At 49.1% G+C, this 25099-nt stretch overlaps 3 protein-coding genes across 5 annotated transcripts in view; 1 reads left to right on the forward strand and 2 right to left on the reverse strand.

Moving 5' to 3' along the window:
• The window catches only part of LOC125941264 (uncharacterized), an 85944-nt gene that overhangs the window by 51187 nt on the left and 9658 nt on the right, over positions 1 to 25099 (reverse strand). Inside the window, exons 2-3 of the mRNA XM_049658235.1 lie at positions 24166 to 24231; positions 9232 to 9301 (exon numbers count right to left, since the gene is read on the reverse strand). Coding sequence (XP_049514192.1) covers positions 9232 to 9301; positions 24166 to 24231 — 136 coding nt within the window. The remainder of the gene's footprint in view (positions 1 to 9231; positions 9302 to 24165; positions 24232 to 25099) is intronic.
• On the forward strand, positions 4085 to 6751 carry LOC119432419 (putative nuclease HARBI1). The gene is made up of 4 exons (XM_049658539.1): positions 4085 to 4614; positions 4689 to 4831; positions 5224 to 5392; positions 5929 to 6751. The coding sequence occupies exons 1-4, from the start codon at positions 4525 to 4527 to the stop codon at positions 6598 to 6600; spliced, it is 1074 nt and encodes a 357-aa protein (XP_049514496.1). The 5' UTR covers positions 4085 to 4524; the 3' UTR covers positions 6601 to 6751.
• LOC119432420 (MAP7 domain-containing protein 2-like) lies at positions 6767 to 8472 on the reverse strand. Of its 3 annotated transcripts, XM_037699589.2 has the most exons (5): positions 8138 to 8472; positions 8009 to 8059; positions 7854 to 7917; positions 7532 to 7606; positions 6767 to 7458 (listed from the first exon to the last, which is right to left on the reverse strand). In XM_037699589.2, the coding sequence occupies exons 4-5, from the start codon at positions 7548 to 7550 to the stop codon at positions 6767 to 6769; spliced, it is 711 nt and encodes a 236-aa protein (XP_037555517.1). In that variant the 5' UTR covers positions 7551 to 7606; positions 7854 to 7917; positions 8009 to 8059; positions 8138 to 8472. The 3 variants fall into 3 exon arrangements, with proteins under 3 accessions (XP_037555517.1, XP_049514498.1, XP_049514497.1); XM_049658541.1 differs by having other exon boundaries at positions 7532 to 7917; XM_049658540.1 differs by having other exon boundaries at positions 7532 to 8059.

Consider the following 25099-nt stretch of genomic DNA (forward strand, 5'->3'; position numbering starts at 1 on the left):
TCTACATCACCAGACCTTTTTGTTCGCCTGTTTGAGCTACACGACAACGTTCTGCACATCGTAATATCAGCTCAGATGGCCCAGAGCTTCTGCTTGGCCTACCTCGCCATCTACGCTCCAGTGTTCTTCACCAGCTTCACGACGTAGCAACTGCCGGTCTCCTAGCTGTCTCGCGTACTTACACCCGCATCCGACGTCGGTTTTTCTGGCCTGACGTGTACCGTTCTGTGATCCGCTACGTCGCTCGTTGTAAACACTGCAAACGCAGCAAGAACCCTTCAGCGCTGCCTGCAAGGCCAGCGACAAACTACTGATATCCATGCAGAGCTACTCTTCAGCGTCGGCCTTGACCTTCTAGGCCCTTTCCCTACGTCCATCTCGGAAAACAGATGGGTTGCAGTAGCGACAGAGTACGCCACGCGCTTCACAATCACCAGGGCATTGCGTACAAGCTGTTCTACGTGATTCTACATCATGGCGCCCCTCGGCAGCGCCTCACCGGTCGCGGGAGGTACTTCCTCTCAAGAGTGGTAGATGACATCCTTCCTGCTGACTCCACTGAACCTAAGCTTACCACCGTTTATCATCTCCAGATGAATGGATTGACCGAGCGCCTGAACCGAACGCTAACTGAGATGCTAGCGATGTAGGTTTCTGCAGATCACCGTGACTGACACTGCACGTCAACATTTGTTACCTTTGCGTATAATTCGTCATGGCATGACACCGCTGGATATTTACTGGATATTTACCGTTTTAGCTAATGTTTGGCCGACATCCTGCATTGCCCTTCGAGACTCTCCTCCCTTCGGCTCCTCACTCGCCTACTGAATACGCCAGTGACGTGGCAGCTCGAGCCCGTGCAGCTCGTCCACTTGCCCACAACCGACTTTCTGCTTCGCAAGAAGCCCAAAAGTCACGTTACGACAGCCGACACAGATGCGTGCACTTCACGCCTGGCTCTCTGGTCCTCCTATGATTGCCATGCTGCCGCATTCGCCTATCAGAGAAGCTCCCCTCACGTTACACCGGGCCCTACAAGGTTCTTCGTCAACTCGGTGACCTCAATTACGAGATTGTATTCCTGGATCCTGCTTCTTCAACCTCCTCGCTACCAACTGATGTTGTTCAAGTTTCTCGGCTGGAGCTATACTGCTTTTCTAGCTAATCGCCTTCATAACCAGCGCCAGGACGGCGCTTCTGCCGCCGGAGAGTAATGTTATGGAGCGATCCACACATGGATGAGCGCGATGCTTGGCAAAGCGACGAAGACGCCGATGTAGACGCCTGGTCGTGGGTTATGTCAGACATCTCTTGTACTAGCCTTCTTTGTATATGTTCTTCAAATATATCATTCGCCTCCATATCGCTTCCGTCGCAATAATCACATTGAAAAAAGAGTAACCTACACAGCAAAACAGCCGTTGTGAATTTTCACATTGTATATTCACCGAGAAAATAACATTTGCTGGTGGAAATAGAAGATAAAAAATTACGCCTAAATTTATGAAAGAAAGAAGTCCGGTAGTAACTGTTTCTGATGATTTTAAAGAAGAATGTTGGCTTCTTTCAATTCCTCGAATTCTGTGGAGTGTTCATGGCGTCCTCAGTCAGAGCAGAAGTAAGTATCCTCTAAAGCTAAACATTCTATAAATCACGTCACAGACGAAGCAAGAATAAGAGCGCGGCGAATCCCGGGAGAACGGCTTCCATACACAAGAGGAACTGAGCTTGCGCCGCAGACTCCGACCCAGCAGAACGCGTTCGTCCTCACATTGCTACACAAACAACTGCGCACATTATCGCTAACGTCACTTTATATTGCAAGCTGTCTAGTTATATTGATAGCATGAGGGATCAAGCGTTGAAGGTCCACATGTTGAGAGAAACCGTGTGGACATTACCAGATAATCATCAAATGATGGCACATCACAACGCTATCGTACTGCAGTAAATAGAGGGAAACAGAAAAACCCAGACTAAATGCACTAAATGAATCATAGTGCATTGAAGCATTCAAAATTTTGGCACGTCCAAAAGTTTGAAAGGGTGTTCACACACGCCTTCCAGCTCGCATACTGAGCTAAGTAAGGATAGTAGGACTGAATTTAGATTACTAGGCCCCCTGTTGGAGTCGTGAAACACGATAAACTTTCGCACGGCATATCTCTTTCGTTTTGCTAACTTTAGTGTTGTTTTCATGCTGCTAACTATGGCAGTGCTTAAGTACAGCTAGTATACAGTTTATACCAACAATTTTCCATCTATTTTAGTGATAGATATCATGAAACACAATAGGATTTCGTACGACATATTGCTGCCAGCCTTGCGAGGACGAAAAGACGACCGCCACATCCTAACTGCGTCGCAAAGAGCCGCCACACCACAAGCATCAAGCAAGCCACCGCAAGGCAACGCTGGCCCGCACGTGCCCACACCACGTGCTGACAGCTCGTACGCGAGAATCGGAAGACTGGCATGCGACCGGAGTCGACGAAGAAGAAAACGACGTTCGAAGGAGCAAAGCGAAGCTCGAGGGACGTTTTGGTTGACGGGCACAGGTTCGCCCAGAATAAATTAGTTTTCATAGAAACGGTTTCGTAAACGTAACGTAACTAACTTAACCAAGGTAACATTGGTTAAAATCTTCTTTTTTATTTTGCTAACTTCAGTGTTTTCATGTTGCTAACTATTGTCACGTAGTATAGTGACGGTGAAGAAAACAGTCGTAAAATTGTGTATGACGTAACTGATTCTTTATTGGGCGAACCTGTGCCCACAAAAGCAAGCTACACTCGAAGCACAACGATAGCGGCGAACACAGTCGGCGATCGTCGAAATCTCATCAGCGGCAAAACGCGTCGGCTTTTATACATGAGTCATCGAAGGTTCCAGATGAATCCCTGGTGCCCGCGTGTCTTTCAGAAAGTACTAGACAATTCGCGTCGCTCATACAATCAGATTACATAAGCATCGGTGACAACAGACAACGGATAGAAGCATCGATAACGATCGAGAAGAGAGAGAGAGAAACGTGGTGGGAAAGGCACGGAGGTTCTGGAACATATTCTGGAACGTTCGAGAAACTTCCGATACACGCAGGCGCGTCCGTTGCCTAGCGATAACGTTTACCAGTTGTTAGCTGATGAAAAGCGGTCACCGGTGAAAGATAAACATGTACACGTGTCAATACCCTTCCCTTAAAAAAAAACATTGTCCCGATGCTGCAAACACGAAAGCGAAAACAAAGCCACGCGTAATAAAGAGAAAAAAAATTCAATACCAACCGACAAAGTATTTAAGTTCGTCAGCGGGCGTAGAAAGGCTTAAGACGCACCACGTGGATGACTTCAGGTCGTGCGCGGCGCCGCTGTGATTGCGAAATGCGGTCTGGCACGACCTGATAGTTCAGTTCATCAATACGTCGGAAGATCTTATAGGGTCGGAAATACTGACGTAACAGTTTCTCGCTAAGTCCTCGCCGGCGTATTGGAGTCCAGAACCAAACACGGTCGCCGGGCTGGCACTCGACGTAGCGTCGTCGAAGATTGTAGCGTCGGCTATCGGTCCTCTGCTGGCTCTTGATGTGCAGGCGGGCGAGCTGCATTGCTAGTGCGTTCATGCACCGAACGCCCCCGCAAAGCCGCGATACCCAGCACCTCCACCAGATGTCACGTAGTAGTGACGGTGAAGAAAAGTCTGAAAACTGCGTATGACGAAATTGATTCTTTATTGGGCGAACCTGTGCCCACAAAAGCAAGCTACACTCGAAGCACAACAATAGCGGCGAGCACAGTCGGCGATCGCCGAAATCTGATCAGCGGCGAAACTTGTCGGCTTTTATACATGAGTCATCGAAGGTTCCAGATTAAGCCCTGGTGCCCGCGTGTTTTACAGAAAGTACTAGATAATTTTCGACGCTCATACAATCAGATTACATAAGCGTCGGTGACAACAGACAACGGATAGAAGCATCGATAACGTTCGTGAAACTTCCGATACACGCAAGCGCGTCCTGTTCCTCGCGATAACGTTTAATACCGCTTTCCATTGGGCGAACAGGAGCACTTCAAACTGCACTCAAAGTGCTCTCGCGGGTTCCGGCGCCTTCCAGTGGTCGGGCAGGAGCAGGGGCGTCGTGTTTCTTTGGTCGAGGAGGAACACTTTTCCGCCCCCGAGAGCAGCCGAGAGCAGTTCTCGGTGCTCCGTCGCCAGCGGCGGAGTAAAGAGAGCGCGAAGGAAGTCACATGGCCTTTCTTACGTCACTTCTGGTTTTATCCCCGGGGAGGCGAAGTCAAAATGGCGGAAGGCAGCAGCCGTGATAGTCGCCCAGTGGTGACGGCAGTTGCTAAGCGCCGCCGTCTGCACGAATAATTTTTTTTTTTATTTCGAAAGCTTGCCCTTAGGCATCTGCACGAAGAATTGTTGCTGCTTTTGGATGAAGACAGCAGCACAGATTCAAGCACAAGCTCCTCTTCGGACAGCGGCAGCGACGACGATGACGATCTCGCGTTGTGTGAGTTTATGTTCGAGCAGCTGTTTGCCCCGCCGGAGAAGCGACCGAAGGTAGGAGTCGTATGTGGAAAGACGGTTGCCGCGTATTCTGACGAAGAGGTGAGTTGCTGCATCCTACTTAAAACGCGTAATGAATAACAGGCCTGCTTTTTTTTTCTTGTTTACCTCGCCAGTTTCGCCGAAACTTCCGACTGTCACGGGCGGTTGCAAATTCGCTTGCTGCTGAGTTCGCGAAATCGCCGCGCTACCCCTCACGGACTGATCGCGGAGGCCTAGACCCCAAGTCACCTGAAGAGCATGTCCTGTCCTTTTTGTGGTAAGAGATTGTAATTTTTTAGCAGTAAAGAGGTAAGCTGTGATCTAAGATGAGTGCTTGGAGAAATTTTAAGAGAATGAAAGTCACGGCACATCTAACCGGGCGCGATGCCTGAATTTGGATGCACTAACTTGATGGTTCACCTATACCGATGTTTTGCTAAGTGTTTATGCTGCCTGGAAATTGTTTTACGTGTCACTGATCTTGCGTTAGCGCAATGCTTAAGTAATCGCTTTCTTACCACCTGCGTATTTCAATTTTCCTTATCACACTTAATTCTATTTGCGCATTTTTTTTTCTTTCAGTTCTCGCTTGCGCTGTTTTAAGACATTCTAGGGTAAAATACTGCATGGCCGTTTTGAATCATTACAGAATTATCACATTTTTTGCAGGTATGCTGCCAACAAATCCTGCATACGGGATGTTGCAGGCCGGTTTGAGGTTGGGGAAAGCACGCAACACAGGATGATGTACCGCGTCATGGATTTCCTTCTCGACATTGCACCCCGCATCGTGACCTTCCCAGATGACTTGGAAAAACTTGCCAATGAGTTCAAGCACGTGAAAAAAAGCCCTATTTTCAATTCGTACTGTTAATAGGTTTAATCAAAACATCATGTCAGTCACTTGCCATCTGTGTTACTCTTCAAAGCTGTGTTTTTTTTTTAAATTTGTGTAACATCTGGTAAACAAGGCAGATACTAGGACACTCTTGAATTTGGTTTATTACAGCAAGATTGGGACAAGCAGTGACTTATCGTTTATGTTGTAAGCTGCATGGGGATGCTGAAGAGCTCGCAAAACCATTGTTTTCAGGTAAATCTATTCAAAGAGTTGTAAGTTCTTCACACGTGCACATATTGAAGTTTTCGGAAACATGTGAAGCTGAAGCTGTCGATGCATTTCACGCCTTATTGTACTCATAACAATGCCAATGGATTTACGTTAGTACAGTACAAAAGCAACAGTCAAGGAAAGTATATGAAAATGAGCTGTGTTTGAAGCTTGAAGAATTTGGCCGCAACTTCACTTGCTACTTTATTAGAGTCCTTTGCACTTTCTGTGAAGCTTTCTAAAATTTTTTTCCCGTCTTTTAGGTTTCAGGGTTTCCAGACACTATTGACTGTATTGACGGGAGCTATATTCCGGTTAGGTGCCCTGCTGGTAAAGTGCGGTCAGTGTATGTAAACAGGCACCACTACCCATCGTTGACGCTGCAGGGAATATGTGATAACCGGAAGAGATTCCTTGATGCCAGCACTGGTGCACCCAGTAAAGTTAACGACTCCAGGATCTTCCGGCTTTCAACCATTTCGAAAAAACTGCCTCAACTCTGCGCTGGAAAATACCACATTCTTGGGGATGCAGCGTACCCATCTCGCGAGTTTCTGATGACGCCCATTCGAGACTATGGAAGCCTCTATGCCTCTGACAAGGCATTTAGCACCAAACTTTCATCTACCCGAGTGCTAATTGAAAATGCGTTTGGGGAGTTGAAGGGTAGGTTTCGGCAGCTACAGCGTTTGGACCTCACGACAGTAGACAACATGACAAAATTTATTCTCGCATGTTGTGTCCTCCACAACATCTGCATTGACAATGGTGACTTACCTGATAGCCTAGTTCAGGACACGCGTCTGAGCGCTCAGGCTAATAATGATCAGAACCCTACTGCAGCCGCAGTCGGCAGTGGAACATCTAGAGAAGAGAGCCTCTTACGGGCACTTCAGAAGTTAAACGAGAAAAACTTAAGTCCAAGATGGGGCTAAAAAGGAGGCAGCCACAAAATCTGTCATAATGCAAGCACAGTGCTCAAACATAAAATGCACGCTTGAATCAACGCTTAAGCAGAATCTGTTTTTGGCCGTGTATAGGAACATTGTTGTGTATGCAATAAACAGTCACGAAAAACATGTTCATTCAAAGTGCACTTCTTTATTGCTTGAGCCCCAGGGCCCCGCGGATGAGCTGAAGTTTGTCTTCGTGCATCTTGCGGCGCTCCTGGCGTTCTTGAATGCGCTCAGCTCGCCGCTCGGCACGCCTCTTCTCCTTCTGTTTTTCCAGCTCTTCCCTGCGAGCCGCTCGCTCCGCACTAATAGCCTGCATTTGGTCAAAAAAATATTGCATCTGCTGCATACGACTAGTACTAGCGCGGAGTCCCCTTTTCTTGGCATCTGCTAGCATTTTCGTGCTTTCCCCACTGTCTGAACCGCTCGCCAGAGTACTGGAGTTTTCAGGTGAAGTTGAGGGCGCGTCAGCTGAGCTGTCGGAGCTTGATGAAGTTGCCTTGTAAGTCACTACAAAATAGTCCCTTTGGACTTCGTGCTCCAGACTGTCATCAATGCTTTCAATTTTTCTCATTTCATCGTCAAATGGGACAGGGCAAGGTGGAGCGCCTGATTTGTTGTTATTATCACACGCCTTTTTCTTCTGCCTTCTTACCGTTTTTATGCGATTTTCACATTGCTGTGGCGTTTTGTTGCATCCAAGCACATCAGCCAGATCCTTGGAAACCTGTATAAAAAGCATCTTCTTGTTCTTGAACTTCTTGAAAGGGCCAACCTGAGGAAAGTACTTGTAATAATAATCTAGCAGCAGTTTGGTTTCTCCTGGTGTCCACTCGGGAGCTGAAACAGAAATAATGCTATAGTTTACTCAAAGTATAACATGTGTCGGGCACGGCAGCCGGTAGAAGCTCACCTCCGCCACCTCTTTTCATCACATGGGGCACTGGGTCCGTTACCCTTTCACCGGCGTTTGACGCAGTGGCGGTCACTGCACGTGAAATTAAGGTGTGACTACTATGCCGAGGTGCCTATTCTGTGCGACTTGAAATGATAATGTTCTTTTTATTCGCGTTAGTAAACGCCTGCTGTGGCGATGAATAGAGCATGCTGAACGCAAAGAGGCTTGCTTTGCATAGTCAAGCAGGCATACAAAGTAATTTGAACGCGTCAACCGGTAGAAGTGACGAAAAACCGCACGAGAAAGTTGGACAGGAGTGGGGCGTCGTGACGCATACATGCGTAAATTACGTGCTCCGTTCTCGTCCGTCGCCGCCTCACAGGCCGCGACACTCCCGTTACCTGAAATGGTCCATTCAGCACGATAAATTAAAAGAAACTGGTGAAAGTAGTGCGAAATACGGCCCCATGCCTAATAGTTGTGGGCGCTTACCGCCTGGATTCTCGTCAATGTTCTCCCGCATGACCAAGGCGTCGATAACAACTGTAGTCAGCACAAACAAAGCCGTGAGATTGACGCTGTTATTTTTCGCAGCTAATATTTCGGAAACACGATGCTTACCTGTTGTAGATGGTAGCGGTGACCCCTTTATCATGGACATGAACATCCGCTGAGCTTCTTCATTCATCATCATGCGGAAGGCAGACACAAAACCACCGACATGCACTGACCGAGCTGGCGCGGAAAAACTGCGTGCGAACACCGCGAGCGCGCGAAATGTTCCGCGAAGCGAGCGCGGGAACAGTTTGGTCACATGACGCTTGACGTCACGCGCTCCCCCTCTTTGCTCTGCTCTCGGAGCAGCGGGAATGTTCCATTCGGCAGACGAGAGCACCCGTCCCCGCTACTCCCGTGTGCTGCTCTGGCTGCTCGTTCCCCTTGCTCCTGTTCGCCCAATGGAAAGCGCCATAACATTTGTTAGCCGGTGAAAAGCGGTCACTCGTGAAACAATCATGTGCACGTGTAACTATTGCAGTGCGTAAGTGCAGCTAGCATACAGCTCATATCAATAATTTTCCTTCTTTTTCACTGATATATATTTGTTGGTATTGTAGCTCCTGTTAGCGAAGTTACTACCGAATCCATTGTCGTTATAGTTGTTTCGCTTGAGTGGCCTTTTCTTAATTCCTTACACATATATGTAGGCACAAGCATTAACATTAGTGACTGCCTCTTCTACCCGTCTTTAGGGGAGGCTGTCCTTTAATTATGGTTGGAAGTATCTGAAGTAATTATTGTCAATAATAATGAAAGGTTAAGTGAGGAACAACCGCTGAGTAGAGAATGCATCGCAACAAATTAAACGTCATAAATACGGGTTTAGCAGTCTGTGAAAAACTTTAACGGTGACTGAATTTCAGTTTGTCATGGTCCTTTAGGGAACCCAGCATGTTTCACAGGCGTCGAAAGATAATTGGTTGTGGGTCTCAATCTGCTCAGTCTCCAAAATGCTCAGTCTCCAATTATTTCCGACGTTAATGCGACGCCTGAGTGAATGCCACACAATCCTGGGAGGGCATCCTGCATGGTGTAACCTAATATAACAGAATGGGAGCTCTGACCTCACACAAATTCAGCCATTTCACCAAGTCATTGAAGTAAACCTCTCAAGTCAGTAGCAAGTTTAGAAGCAGATGTAAACAGCGTCGACTTACGTGTGGGCCAAAATTTTCTCGTCTAATCTCAGATCTCTGGGCAAAGGCGAACTTCAGTTTTTCGACGAACCTGCAACACATGATTAAGTACAATTTGGTAAGGGCAAACGGCGCGAAACAAGTATCACAGCAATGACCAGGGAAAAAGTACAGTAAACATGGACAAGTGACATGCGGACACAGGCGCAATTATGTGTGTGTACATCGGCAATTGTTAGTCTCTGGTGATACGTAATCCCTTTTACAGCGATAGGATCTTGTCACACATGGATTTCATACGAAACATTACGGCACCATTGACAAAGAAAATTCGCCTTCAGAGACTATATATAATTGTTTTCGCAAAAAAAAAAGAAAGGCTGATACTCATTGCTCATCAATAGTCGAGGAGATTGCGTTAAGTGACTAAAGATTGCCTTTTGCTTTAGCCCAGTTGCCAAGTGCCCAGTTCTGGGACATCATTTGCTGCCGGGTGTGGACTGCCCGACCAGAGGTGCTCACGCTCCGAACGCCCAAGCGATTCGAGCTGGACTGGTTTCACAGGACCAGTATTAAACCTCGGCTGCCGTGGTCTGATTGTCTTTCTTGAGACCCTCGGCTGAATCCGAGAACACCGGTCTCCACATAGCGGAGAAGCTTCTGGAATATGGCAGGTAACCTAGTAATGACATAAAAAAAGTTTCTATATCACTATATCACGAACTCCCTATATCAGTTTCGCCGGAAGGCGAAGAACTGATATAGATAGTTTTTGGCTAGGGACCCCTATCTTTGCGGCCCCAAAGAGCTTCGCGCGCACGATCTTTGGTTTACGTAAGAGCAAAGAGCATTAAAATAATGTTTAGCGCTCTCTTTTTGCGTGATGCACTTGCAGCGCTTCGATGAGCAAAAACTGAAGCTTCAAAAAATAAGTAATCGAAAGCACAACAAAGTAATAATAACAAGTCTCAGTAAGAGCGTACAGTGCTTGTAATGAATTTTTTCATGTTAAGCGCTGAATTCAATCTCGGCTGTCATTAGCCAAATTAATCCAGGACGCATGTTTGTAGTTCCCTGTACGTCTTGAGCCGTGTGAGTCCAGTGGAAACACGTTTCGTGCCTGACGCGTCGCGACAGCAAATGCTGCGTTCAGCTTCTCTACTTAGACATGAGCTATAGTAACGAGCATTATAGGTACCTAGAATACGTCCAGTACATTTGCCTGCCGTATAAATCGGCCATCGGCGTGTTGAGCATCGAGGCGCTGGAGGAAAGAACGTTCTAAAGGATGTTCGGGTTCGAAAAGAAGCAAACGTTCTGGGGCTGCATTGAAATCGCATCGTAGCCGTTGTGCATGCCAGCGACGCAAAGATAGTTTAGCATATGCGTTGGCGACGTTATTTCACGGAAGTAGCGCACTGACCACAGCTCGACGCAATAGCTTTGCGTCAACGCACATGGCGGTCCTCGCCGTGTACCACGTTCTACCCCTGTCGTCGTTCACCTGCAGCCATCAAAAGCAGCGACCGGTGTCGTAGGTGTTAGCCTTCGCTCATTTCATCTAAAATTCAACGATTAGGCAACAAACTTTAGTTATTTTATTGATCGGTAGTGGAACTTGAAGTAACGCAAGTGCATCTTGGTGCTATTGCCCATCCTGTTTAAAAACTCTGTAATGATAGAAGGGTATTACATTACTACACGAAGTAAGGTTTGTAATTTAATGAGAAGTATAAATTGCAGTAAACGTTCCAATTAACTAGTATAGCGTCACGCGCGCACAAGAAAAAATGAGCACATCTTACTCTATAATTGCGGACACTCAATGTCACAACGCTCGCTTGACTATGAACGCTGACAGCGGTCAGCCAACGCGTAGTGCTCCCTCTCGCTTGATGAGAGCAACGAGGCGCTTTTTGTGGCTTTAATATGATGTTGTCCGGCGGCCGGTGCAACGTGCGCGAGGTGGCCAGGCAAGAAAACGCGAGTTATGAGAGCCTAGCGCGAGGGATGGCGGGTAACCACGCGTTATGCGCGCCACGCTCACCGGCCGTGTTTTAGGGGCGAAGCATCTTAGGGCCGAGCCTTGTCACTCGTAGTCCGTAGCTCTGTGGTATATATATATATATATATATATATATATATTATATATATATATATATATATATATATATATATATTGTTACGAGACTGCGCGCAATGGGACAAAGATGACGTTAACCATTTGGGGTGAAGAAGACGACGATTGAAGAGATTGTCTGTTCCGCCATCTTACTACAGCTCGATGTAAATATTTTGTAAATATATTTTCAGTCATACCATTTCCTGTGACATTTTGGTGGAAGTGCTTGGATACTACTCAAGACGGAACTCCACAGCGGACGTGTCCTGGCAAGTTCCACCATGTCAACAGGTGGGGATATTGCGTCAACCGCAACACCGGCCCCCCAGCCAGTGATCTTGATCCAACCCCGCGACCCAGGATCTTTTTGCAGCGCCGACAACGTCGACGTTGATGACTGGATTAGGAATTATGAACACGTCGCAACCAACAATCGGTGGGACCCGACAGTGACACTTGCTAATGTGGGTTTCTACCTCAGTGGGACAGCACGCGTCTGGTTTGACACTCATGAAACGGAGCTGACCAGCTGGGATCTATGTAAGCAGAAGCTTCGTGACCTATTTTGCAAACCAATTGGCCGCCAGAGCGCCGCTTCGAAAGATCTCTCCTGTCGCGCGCAATCTCCCACGGAGTCGTACGTGTCGTACATCCTGGACGTTATCGCCCTTTGCCGCCGAGTTGATGCCAGCATGACCGAGGCGGACAAAGTAAGTCACCTCCTAAAAGGCATTGCTGATGATGCTTTCAACTTGCTGGTCTTTAAGGACTGCTCGACCATTGCAGACATTATCAAGGAATGCCGGCGTTTTGAAGCTCTGAAGAGTCGCCGCATCGCCCAACAATTCATGCGGCTTCCAAACACGGCCGCTACATCGTCCTGCGCGGACGTTCAGCCGCCCAATCAGCAACCGACCACCGATAGCCTTGTCCGCATCGTTCATCGTGAAATTGAGGCGGCGTCGCCACCTTCCTATTTCGCACGCCCTTCCGACGACTCCCGATCGGCAGTCTCTTTAATCCAAGCCGTCGTGAGGGAAGAGCTGGCTAACGCAGGACTCCAGCCTGTTGCATCCCTTCCTCACCCTCGGGTCAGTTCTGTTATTCCGCCCTACAGAAATACAGCAACGTTGCGCCGCTATCGGGATCCGGCCCAGTGGAGAACCTAGGATGATAAGCCCGTATGTTTTCATTGCCACGGCGTTGGACATATTTCCCGTCACTGCCGGTATCGCCAACCTTCCTCCCCTCGCTCATTTTTTGACATTCGCCGCGACGACAATCGACCCCTGCAGTTTCCCGCTCGTAACAACTCACCGCTCCGAGACGCTCCTGTACCAACCCGCCGCTCCAGCCGTTCACCTTCTCCGCACGATCGTCGTTCCCGGTCCCCTCTGCCCCGCCGCTATTCGTCGCCGTACCTCTCTGGCCGCTCTTCCCAGGAAAACTGAGCAATGCAGCTCCCGGAGGTGACGCTGCATTGGACCCAATGCCTGCAAAGCCTCTTTTAACCTTGCCCACGCACGAGAACCAACTTGCCGTAGAAGTGGATGGCCTACCCGTTACTGCCCTTATCGACACCGGTGCACATATTTGTATCATGAGCTCTTATCGCCGTGAAGGCTTACACAAAGTGCTCACACCTGCAAAAGGCCCGCGCTGTGCGTGTCGCCGACGGTGGAATTCCAGCCGTACTTGGAATGTGCACCGCACGCGTGAGCGTCGCTGGCCGCCACACGTCTATGCTGTTTCATGTTCGTCGCCACTGCCCTCATGACGTAATCCCTGGACTTGATTTCTTGACTGACCACTCCGCTGTAATTGACTGCTCGGCCGGTGTCGTTGAACTTGACTTCCCCGCTTCACTAGACGCTCCTGACGTAGTCCAGAGCCAGCTCTCTTGTGCCGAATTTATTCGTTTGCCGCCCCAAGTACTCACCTGTATTGTCACTGTACCTTGCCCCAGTGTACCGGATGGTGACTATGTGGTTACTCCGTCTACCAGTGTCTTTTGTCGCACAACATTTCCTTCCCCACACTGTTGTGACTGTTGCGACAAACCAGACTTTCCGGCCCCTCTTGAACTTCGGACTCTGTCCTCAAGTTCTTCCCCAAGGCATAGTTTTGGCCACCCTGTCACCATCAGATGAGTGCCAGATTTCATCACTGTCGTCTGATCCTACTTCAGCAATTTTGTCCGCCGACGCACCCACTTCTCCGTTGGTACAGAGCGCTATCACAAAGATGATTGCCCCGGACCTTCTGCCCTCCCAAGTCGACGACCTCCGTCATTTGCTCATCACATAGTCCGACATCTTCGACTTTGACGGCCGTTCCTTAGGTCAAACCTCTCTCGTCAAACATCGCATACATACTGGCGATGCGCCTCCGATTCACCGGCGACCTTATCGCGTGTCACCATCCAAGCGCCAAGTTATTCAACAAGAGGTTGACAAGCTGCTTTCAAAAGGCATTATTGAGCCGTCCGCGAGTCCATGGGCTTCCCCTGTTGTCTTAGTTAAAAATAAAGACAACAGTTGGCGATCTTGCGTTGATTATCGGCATCTCAATAAGTTTACCGAGGATGTATATCCTCTTCCACGAATTGACGACGCTCTGGTTTGCCTTCACGGCGCGACCTATTTTTCATCCATCGACCTGCGCTCTGGTTACTGGCAGATCGCCGTAGACGACAGCGATCGTGAAAAGACAGCCTTTGTTACAGCTGACGGCCTCTATCAGTTCAAAGTTATGCCATTTGGCTTGTGCAATGCCCCGGCCACATTCGAGCGAATGATGGACACGCTGTTGCACAGCCTTAAATGATCTGCCTGTGCTACCTGGACGACGTGATCGTGTTCTCCTCGACATTTGCCACACACCTCACACGTCTTTCATCCATCCTGTCGGTGTTTCGTGCGGCTGGGTTACAACTTAATTCTTCGAAATGCCACTCCGGTCGCCGCCAAATTACCATCCTCGGGCATCTCGTCGATTAAATTAACTGGCGTCCGTCCCGACCCCGCCAAGGTTCGTGCTGTCATCGAGTTCCCTGTACCAACTTGTGCCAAGGATGTTCGCAGCCTTGTGGGCTTGTGCTCGTATTTCCGACGATATGTAAGAAATTTTGCTGACATAGCCCGTCCACTAACAGATCTTCTCAGGAAAGACGCTCCGTTTTCGTGGGGTTTCGCTCAAGCCACAGCCTTTTCACAACTTATCACGCTACTGACTACCCCGCCGATTCTCGCCCACTTTGATCCCAATGCTCCAACTGAAGTACGCACAGACGCGAGTGGCTATGGCATTGGTACTGTTTTAGCCCAATGCCAACGTGGTTGTGATCGAGTTATTGCGTACACCAGCCGGCTTCTTTCCCCTGCCGAGCGCAATTATTGCATTACCGAGCACGAGTGCCTCGCTCTTGTTTGGGCAGTTAGAAAATTTCGCCCCTACTTATACGGGCGCCCTTTTAATGTTACCACTGACCACCACGCTCTGTGCTGGCTTTCGAGCCTCAAGGACCCCACTGGGCGTCTAGGTCGCTGGGCTCTACGTCTTCAGGAATTCACATACAATGTGGTGTACAAGTCTGGCCGACTAGACCAGGATGCCGACTGCTTGTCTCGGCACCCCGTTGATGCCCCCGAAGCTACCACGGAGGATACACCACCTGGCCTTTTCTCGCTCTCCGCTTTCAGCCACATTGGTGAAGAGCAACGGCGGGACACCTCTCTGAATGATCTCATCAAGGGCCTGCAGTCTGGCTCGTCGGACCGGTCACTTCTCCTGTTTGTCATTGTAAATGGCACATTATATCGCCGTAACATGCACCCCGAGGGACAGGAACTACTACTCGTCGTTCCCGCACACCTTCGGGCGACCGTGCTCTAGCAACTGCATGATGTCCCAACAGCCGGACACCTTGGTGTTTCCAGGACGTATGACCGTGTACGGCGGCACTTTTTCTGGCCTGGTCTCTACCGTTCTGTTCAACGTTATGTCGGTGCCTGCGCTTCGTGCCAATGCCGGAAGAGGCCATCTCTTCCTCCAGCTGGGCTCCTCCAGCCTATTGACATACCCGCCGAGCCATTTTTTCGTGTTGGCCTCGACCTTCTCGGCCCCTTCCCTCTCTCCACCGCTGGCAATAAATGGATTGCCATTGCTACGGATTATGCGACCCGTTACGCTATCACAAGACCTCTCCCGACCAGTTGCGCTACAGACGTCGCCGACTTCTTGATGCAAGACGTAATTTTACATCACCGCGCTCCTCGTCAGCTTCTCACCGACCGGGGTAGCTACTTCTTATCTAAAGTCATTGAAGACTTACTTCGTTCTTGTGCCACCAAACACAAACTTACGACTGCGTACCACCCCCAAATGAACGGTCTTACTGAACGTTTGAATCGCACTATCACTGATATGCTCTCTATGTATGTTTCGTCTGATCACCATGACTGGGCGACTGCGCTACCTTTTGTCACCTTTGCATATAACTTCTCACGCCATGACACCGCCGGCTACTCTCCCTTCTATCTTCTATACGGACGAGAACCAACGCTCCCTTTTGACACACTTATTTCGACCCCTGCCGCACAGCCTACTGTATACGCGCGCGACGCCATTGCTACAGGCACGTCACATTGCCCGTCTTCGCCTCTCTGCGTCGCAGTCACGGCAGAAGTTGTTGTACGATGCCCACCACCGGGACGCCCGCTTCAGTGCGGGAGATCTTGTCCTTCTCTGGTCCCCGTCTCGGCGCGTTGGCCTTTCCGAAAAACTACTTTGGAGATACTCTGGCCCCTATCGCGCCCTGCAACAAGTGACAGATGTCACCTACGAATTAGCCCCGCTCGATCCTACCAAGTCTTCTCCTTCGTCAGACGTCGTGCACGTGGCCCGCCTCAAGCCATTCCTCGCGCCCACCACCCTGTCCTAGGCGCCGGGTCGGCGCTTTTCCGGCCGGAGGTTAATGTTACGAGACTGCGCGCAATGGGACAAAGATGACGTTGACCATTTGGGGTGAAGAAGACGACGACTGAAGAGATTGTCTTTTCCGCCATCTTGGCAGCACTACAGCTCGCTGTAAATATTTTGTAAATATATTTTCAGTCATACCATTTCCTGTGATAATATATATATGCATAGTATATGTACGCCAAGCTCCGGCTTCCGGAAGCCGGAACCCGAAGCCAGCTTCCGCTTCCGGTTTCGGAAGCCAGCTTCCGGCTTCCGGAAAACGCTTCCGGCGTTTTGCCCGAATGATCCCCCGGTGCTTCGTCCACTCATAATCATTCACTTCGTGGATATGCGGTGTTTTCTGTTCACCTGTCTATGCGCTGCATGTTCAGCAAGCACGGACAGCGCATTTTAACGCGATAGCGTTACGGGCCCCGTGTGACAGAAAATCCGGCGTTGGTGTCGGCGTAGGCTTTGGCGCCCGCGGCCGAGAAAATCATCCGCAACCACGCAAGGCCTCCAAATATATTTAGGTAAGCCACACCATTCTATCATTAATGTTGCCCATACGTTGTCTTGCATTCTTGGCAAAGCTATTCCTTCGTATTTTGAGAATGACAATCCACAAACAAATGTCATGAAACAAAACACCCACAGCACATGCATTTTATGTTAAATCTTCTCAGACTGAAATATTAAAAGTACGAAACAAAAACGGAAACCTGAAAATTATGCAATTTTTTGGGCGCGGCTGTGCAATATTTCCGGGAGCGCCCCAGGCAAGAGGCCGCCTTTCTAACAGAAAGCTCGCCTTCGTGCATAGCGTTCGCCGCCAGTGTTTCGCGGTAACCATTACGGTTGGTTAAGCTGCAGTAGTCGGGAAGCGTGAGAAGCAGTCAGGGATCTTTGAGTGCTTTCGCGTTCCACTCTTAAAAGCGAAGCTTAAGCGTCCTTTCAATTTTTTGTATACGTGCAGAACGACGAACAGACAGCAAGGCTGATTAGCGTGCTGCATATACAAAAAAATTATATGGGAAGGTTGCACTAGTGGTGCAAGGCTGGAGTAAACAGCGGAGCTGGTGATCGACCCAGCTTCTTCCAGGTTTTACTAGGCTTGGCTAAGTTTTAATAGGAAATGCTAAGTGCTGCACGGTATTCCAAATCGGCTCGCCGCCGACGCGTAGATTTTCGCTTGGCCGCATGACGCGCATCAACATGAGCGGCTTCTTCTTCGTGTGTCGGGATCTTCTTTGGTCGTCCCATGTCAAGGCTACATGTACTCGCCACAGAGTAAACGAGCGTACTGCCGCCGTCGCGGCGGCTCCGAGCTTTATCTCCCCAGGTGACGTCACGGCCAAGCTGCGCCTCCAGACTTGCCGGGGTGTGGCTCGTCGAAACCTGCCGAACCGCCGCCGGAGACCTCGCCTGCTGCAGTCACGGACACCGCGCGTGTTCGGCACGAACGCGTGGAAACGGGGAAACGCGGATGGCGTCGGCATTAGCTCTGCACGTTGCCTCGTTGGTGCTGCTACAATTTCTTTCTCTGTCTCTCTCGCTCTCATTTTTTATTTCTCTCTACCGAGGATAGCGTGCGCCGCGCGCATGCTGTCCTTCCCTCTCCTTAACGTCCCATGTCATAACAACATGTGCACGGCAGGGGGAGGAGGCGGAGCAAACGCCACTCCGCGAGGTGGTTGCTACGCAACGCGCGGTGACGTCATCGCTAGGAGCGGTTTTGGTTCGCACTACGCGGCGCAACCAAGAGCTTAAACAGCTCCGTTGTTAAAAATGCACCAGCCCTTCCCCTGTCTAGAAAATGGGGGTCAACAAAGCTTATCGTGTGTGCATCTGACTTTGGTCAGGTTGACGTTAAGTTCACGACATGTGGTAATAAGACATAAACATTTAATAAATGTATGCATCGAGGGGAGGAAACATACAACGCAACGGAAGGAAAAGTTGCACGAAAGGGAAACAAAAGTAGAAGGATAAGAAACGAAAATTACCACGAAAGGGAACGAAAAGTAGTAGGAAAGGGAAGGGAAAGTAGTAGGTCAAGTACACACGCAAGCTTCGCGTACCCCCATTTTCTCGACAGGGAAAGAGCTGGTGATTTTATTTCTTTCTCTCTCTCTATTTCTTTCGCTCTTTCTCTCTCTCTTTCTTTCTCTTTCTTTCTTCCTGTCTTTCCTTCTTTCTTTCTCTTCTTTTTTTTCCTGGTATGTGCCACTGAGCTTGGACCCTTTCTGCACTATCACCTGGATCGGCTCACTTTCAGCGTGACACCACCACCACCACCGCCGCCGCCGAAACGTAAGCTTCCCTTAAAATGTAGCAGTTTCGCCCGAAAGACGAAGTATCGACCGCGATAGCAAATTAGGAGACAGCTATACGAACTAAGGATAGTAGTTTTGTCAGCCATATAAAATCTAAACATAGGCATACTAAATGAACAAGCATGGTGCCACGCGAGCAGAGGCAAACATGGACACATCTCACTCGATGACCGCAAAAACTTGCTGTCAAAACGATGGAGTGAGGATGCGCGGCAGCAGCAACAAGCGAATTGACCTTCGCGTTTCGTCTCGCACCAACGCGAACTAAGGATCGAAAACACAGCGCACGGATTGTGTCCCAGACACAGATGCCTTTCAAGATAGAGCAGCCCGGGTGGGTGCGCACGGGCTCCCGGAGGAGAACGCTCGCCCCCCCCCCCCCTTCCTACCCTCCCCCAGGAGTGTTGCGCGCGAAGGAAGATGGCGCGCCTTCTTCCCGCTTTCCTTTCTTGCGTACGCGAGGATTGAGCCGCAATCGCCGGCTCAACTTCGCACGCTTTACCTCGCACATACAACATACGGCGCGCGGCGACGTTCTTATCGCCCTTAGACTTTATACGGAACCTCACGGCGATGGTGACGCCGACGGCAGAAATGCGCCTGGGGTGTACATATAATTGCTACCTCAAGAAAACGTGGGTCACCCGCCGTCAGCGCTTGCTTGCCTGGCCACCTCGTAACACGCGTAAAACACGGCGGCACGGCCCAGCACTGACCGCCGTGGCAACGTCATTAAAGCCGCATAGGCATGCAGCACGGCCATCGTGGCGGGAAGCGAACTCACAACTAAACAAGGAAGCGATGATCAGGCAACCGGCTCATTTTGCCACGTGTGCGCAGTGGAAATCTAACTCAAACCCTGGGGCTAACTTTAGAGGGTGCCAATTTGCTTCGCTGAGCCCAGGCCCCGTGCTCTAGACATGGCTGCTCATCCCTACACAACCAGCATAAAGAGCCTGTTTACTTTAGCTGAGCTAGATGCGGCATTCTCGTCGCATGTTCGTTCTCATCTTTCGCTGTGATCCTTCACTCGGTTACGAGGTAGGACTCCAACGCTCGCAGCAGGAACGGGCGCCTAAGAGCGGCGCTCTCAAACGCGGTGAGAGCGAAGAGAGCGCGAGGAGGAGAGTGCAGCGGAACCATGAGGTGAAAAGCGGAGGAGGATGGGTATGGCGAAAGCGTGAGAAGCAAAGCGTAGTGCGGCGCACGAGGAGCTTTTCGGCGACGATGAGTACGAGATGGTGCCAGATTAGCGCGCATCGCGTGTATGGAAACAAAGTGCTGCATGAGGGAGGTTGTCTGCAGCGGCTGCTGCCCACGCGTCACCGATGCGCTTCCTCTCGCGATCTCCCGATTAAAGCTCATTCATACTAGGCCGACACGACACCGATTTTATTCTACCGACTGTTGGCGACAGCAGTTTACAGGACGTAAAACGCTGTGGCCAGCGGTTTAAAGGAACGAAGACGCTGTCGCCAACAGTCGGCAGACCGAAGTCGGTGTCTTGTCGGCCTAGTGTGAGTGAGCATTTAGGGAGGCAGTCGCGCCACATAATGCGCAAAAATATTGCAGTATGGCGTATCGTAATCGTGGGTGAATTTTCCTATCCAAATGACTAATTGGGTAACTGAGGAATAAGGATTATAAACAGGGATAAGGTGCCTCAGAAAGGCTGGCCAACGTTTCGATAAGAGGACCTATCTTCGTCAAAGGCGGCCTCGTCATCCTCGGCGGGTTAGTTTTAAAGGGTTAGTGGAGTGACGTCACGTCAATGTCGGCTGTGGCTGGCTGTAAAAGGAGAGACTGAAAAGAGAATGAGCGCTGCCGCTTGACTGGCTAGGCGCGGTTTCTAAGACGAGGGGACAAGAGCGGGAAAGCGAGAAAGCGGAAAAAAAAAGAAAAATTTAAAAAAATGAAAAAAGAGAAAAAAACGTCAGAGGGGGTTGGGGGAGCGAGAGGCGAGTGAGCGTTCGGAGGTGTCGTGGTCGGCGTGCGTTTGGGGTCCCTGAAGAGCCGGTCAGTGTGCAGGTGACAATACGAGTTGAAAGCATGACTTGAGTAGCGTAGCATCAAGGTATCGGGTAATTTTGTGGTTGACAGGGAGCAGCTTTCCGTCAAGGGACGTTAGCCTCACTAGTTCGCCGTAGCGTCGTCGCGGTGGTATACAGAATTGGCGAGACCCTGTGTGGTGAAGGCGCCGAAAAAGGTATCCTGGCGTCTGGGATTTTGGACTGTCTCGGTGTGGATCTTGTGTGGGGAAAAAAAACCGGCACAGGAGGGTGACAGTGTAGAAAAAAATATAATTAGAAATTTAAACATGGGGGGGGGGGGGGGAGACATGTGTACCTGGAAAAGCGCTCGTATGGTTGATCAATGCGTACAAGCATGGAGGACGATAATAAATTGCGTGGTAGGGGAGATGCAGGGAAGAACTGGAAACCTCACCTATTCTTCCATTTCCAGTTCTTCCCTGCATCCCTGTCTGTTTGGAGATGAGAAAGTGGCAAAATGCTTACGCATAGTTAAGCAGCTGCCAGAGGAGTTTCTGCGACAATTTCTCCGGCCTTTCCGGCGTAACAAGCCTCTTCTTACAGTAATAGTCGCCTTTCTTCCAAACCCGAAAGAAAACACGCGAGAAACAAAACGGCAGCATTGTGCCTGTCTCTCTCTCAACTTTCCATACTACCTGTAGAACCTCTAGGCCCCTCTACATTTTCTCTTCTCCTTTGCCATTTCGAAGAGCACGAGTTGCTGTGCCAAACAGTACCTTCATACCATCGGAGCTAGCATTCGAATTGCAGCTGTGACATGTAGACCACTATAGCTCACAACAGCAGGGTGCGACCATATTTGTCCGTATGCTTATTTTCAGCCTGTAATGCGACTAGTATGCTCCACGAGACGAGCCGCGTGGCAGTTTGTGTATTGTATGTTTTCTATCAGGCTTCGAAGAAACATTATGTAGCACTTTAATCAAACAGAAAGCTGGATCGAGATAAGGAATTATTAGCATTCTTCGGGTACTGCATGTACTTTGGTTTTCCGTGGGCTATGTATGGGTATGGGTATGGAAATGAAGCCCACATGGTATGGGTTGCTTTTCAAGCTTCGTGCTATATGCGGGTGGATGTCAGTTCTTCCTTCCATGCACCTTCATCCAACGCGAATGAGCTCACTCGGTCTGTGCTGTTCTTCAATGTACCACTTTGATGCCGAGTTGGTCCACTGAGTATATGCCAAGATGTGTCCGCGCTCTTCAGTTAAGGTTAAGGCACGGGACAAGCGTTCTTCAAGGACAGCAACCTGTCGCTGAGAGGAGCATGGTAGTCGCATGACTCCCTCCATAAGTGCTCACAGGCACCGACGCGCCATGCATTTCGGAGGTCACGCACACGTTTTGCGGTTCCGTCGCCAGATGGCACAAAGTATTCATAGGGAAGCGCGAAAGAAGAGTCGCGCTGAATTTGAAGCCGCATACATAAATTGTTTCGACGGTAGCAGTAACATCGAGGTTGTGTCTCAATGTTGATTAAAGCCCAACGCCTTACAATGGAGTCTTCGCGAGATGTTCTTTTTTTTTTTGTTTTCCACCAATATCAAAATACGGCCTATGCGTCTTGTATTGTACCTGCGACTTCGAGTTCCGTACTGAACGCCATAGCCACATGGGCTACCGCAGCGCGAGCAATAATAACAAGCCAGATACATTTTTAATGACGTTGAATGCACAACCGACAAATTTCTCGTACCTCACTACAGCCACAACATAACACACAATACTCAAGTGGCAAAAAAATATCTGTGTTCATGGCAAATGAAGGAAACCGATGTGCGTGCAGATCGGCACTGCTTCATTTGAAATTTTTATCCTGATGCCTCCGGCAAAAATTGTGCAAATTGTCGCCAGCACGAACATTCACTTTGCGCTTTCGGACTAAAGTGTCATATCTATGGAGACTAGTAATTCTACCAGAAGCGAAAGCAGCGCTTTGCTGGATTTACTCAGCATATCGTCTGCTGTCAAAGTTGGCGATAACAGACGTGATAAAAGATGGCAGCACTAGTGCAGTGGCTCTGTAAACTGTGTATACGGAAAATCAAGGCGATGAAAATAATTCGCCTGAAGTGCCCATCTACTTGCTATTTCAATATTGAAATAAAAATGGATTCACCTCAGTTCGTTTCGTATGATATCAATTGTCTGATGGCAACCACACACTGCCTAAAATCATGTTGCGGAAAGAAAGCGTGGGAGTGCGCACAATACCCCCACTATCACAACGCGCTAAACGCATGCCACGTAATATCGGTATTGATCGGTAAGCACACGCAGCCTCAGTCGGTCGGGATTACAGAGCATTAATCGCGGCGACTTATATAAAGACGCGCGGATGCCGGAGACTTCGCGCCGAAAGTAGGTGAGTGCTGCGTCGAACCGGCAATCGTGTGGGTAAAAATATTTGCCGTTGCTGGAGACAGTGCATTATAACACTGAGGGCCGATCCCGAAGGCGCCATTGCAATCGAACAATGACATGAGAGAAGCAAGTTTATTGTTGTGGCCTAATGATTAGAGCACGAGGTTGATGTGATGGAAGACATAAGGATCGTTCTCGCCACCAGTCACGCATTTCTTTTTAGCATATCGTCGGCAGATTTCACCTAGATGGGAGGTATCTAACAATAACTCGAGGTGTGTTGAGCGTACATAGTCGCCATCACAGTGTGCATGAAGTAAAAAAGCCGGCAGATCCCACGCCTTGTAGTAATCGATGTTATTCGATGCAGTGTGCGGTTAACCACGTTAACGAAACGACCATAGGACCGCCGAGGCGTAGGCGGCTGTTTCATGACCACATGACACGCATGTCATGACATTCATGTAATGACCTATCATTCATGTCCGAACCCATTTCAGTGGCTTTTCAGTGTTAATCTTTTTTAGCTGGGTCATTGTCAATTTTGCTGAATCATGCTCATGACTATGACTTCTACCATCATCCCTTAGTGTTTCATTCACTTAGCACCCATGTCCGAACCCATTCTAGTTACATACCAAGTAAACCGAAATGACCATGAGAGCACAAAGACGTACGCGGCTGTTTCATGACCTACGTGACACACCTGCCATGACATCTATGTTATGACCTATCATTTACGTTCTTCATACGCTCTTGTCATACTATGCCAATTTTGGTACATACCAAGGTAACGAAGCGACCATGAGATTGCCAAAGACTTAGGCGGCTAGATAGATAGATAGATAGATAGATAGATAGATAGATAGATAGATAGATAGATAGATAGATAGATAGATAGATAGATGTTGTCAAAGTGCCAAATGTTCGCCTAGAAATGCGCTGCATTTAAAAGAAATATACACGTATAAACAAGACTTTCATAATTGACAGTGTGCAAGGTCCCCCGTGACGAACGCTCGCGCATTTTCTCACTGCCGAAATCTGTGGTTTTCGTTTTTAAATGACCGTCTACGTTGCGTTAGTCAGGTGAATAAGTGCACATGCAAATATCGTACCGATGCAGTTCTGCAGCTGACATGGATGGAGTCGTCAGGGTATCCCTTGGTTCCAGCACTGCTTCCCTGCGGCGCGTTTGACGTTCGAAAAGAACCATTGAGTATAATTACAAGTGCAATGCAATGATGACATTTCCGCCATTGACTGCCGCCACCTGGTTCTAAAATTCGTAAACGTTTTCAGCACCACTTCGTTCTAATCATCATCATTATTAGCAGCAGCAGGAGAAGAATAACACAGAAAGAGAAAATGTTTATTGTTACACGAGGTGAGGCGACTTCATCGTAGAGTGGAGCCCTTAGGGCCCCATTGGGTCGCGCCACCCCGCGTGCCCGCTGGATCAGCCTTCACTGCTCTTGCAGGTCTCATAGCTCAGTCCACCAGGAGTCAGCTGTAGGAATGTGGGAGTAGCCCAGAGGGAGTGAGCTTTCCCAGGTGCAATAATATAATGTTGGCTTTGCTACACGATAGATGCAGTATGAGGGATATAGTATGGGGTGGAAGGAGTGAAGAAAAATTGGCGGGACTGCTACGTCTCTTGTTGGTTGATTACTGGAACACCACTGGATTTCACAACAGGACTAGGACCCCACGAATATTGATGATCCTGTGCGATGCCTTGCCTGCAGATGGCAGCGACTATAACTTAGGAAAATTCTAGGTTAAATCAGAAGGTAAAGTTAATTTTTATACAACACTTATTGGCACGGACGGAGGAAGAACTACACACATATCACCTTTTTCACGCATGCCTCACGTACAGCAATGCACTTTTGGTATTGTGCAAGCAGATTCTGTATCCCGTCCGCTAAGAAATGTTTGGTTGCTCATAAAGACACGAGTGCATAGTTTTGTGCAGCTCGTTAGCTGACCTGAACCGACGACCACGCAGTGCCTCCTTCCCATAGAACGTGCTTGAATAACTATGCTCAA

Source organism: Dermacentor silvarum, chromosome 11 (genome assembly GCF_013339745.2).
Source record: "Dermacentor silvarum isolate Dsil-2018 chromosome 11, BIME_Dsil_1.4, whole genome shotgun sequence".
In the NCBI taxonomy this organism is placed as follows: Eukaryota; Metazoa; Arthropoda; class Arachnida; order Ixodida; family Ixodidae; genus Dermacentor; species Dermacentor silvarum.

Excerpts from the sequence above, each read along its gene's own strand:
- LOC119432419 (XM_049658539.1), top strand. The coding sequence starts at position 4,525 with ATGTTCGAGCAGCTGTTTGCCCCGCCGGAGAAGCGACCGAAGGTAGGA. Across the intron at positions 4,832-5,223 it reads CATGTCCTGTCCTTTTTGTG|GTATGCTGCCAACAAATCCT; the intron begins GTAAGAGATTGT and ends CATTTTTTGCAG. Across the intron at positions 5,393-5,928 it reads TTGCCAATGAGTTCAAGCAC|GTTTCAGGGTTTCCAGACAC; the intron begins GTGAAAAAAAGC and ends CCCGTCTTTTAG.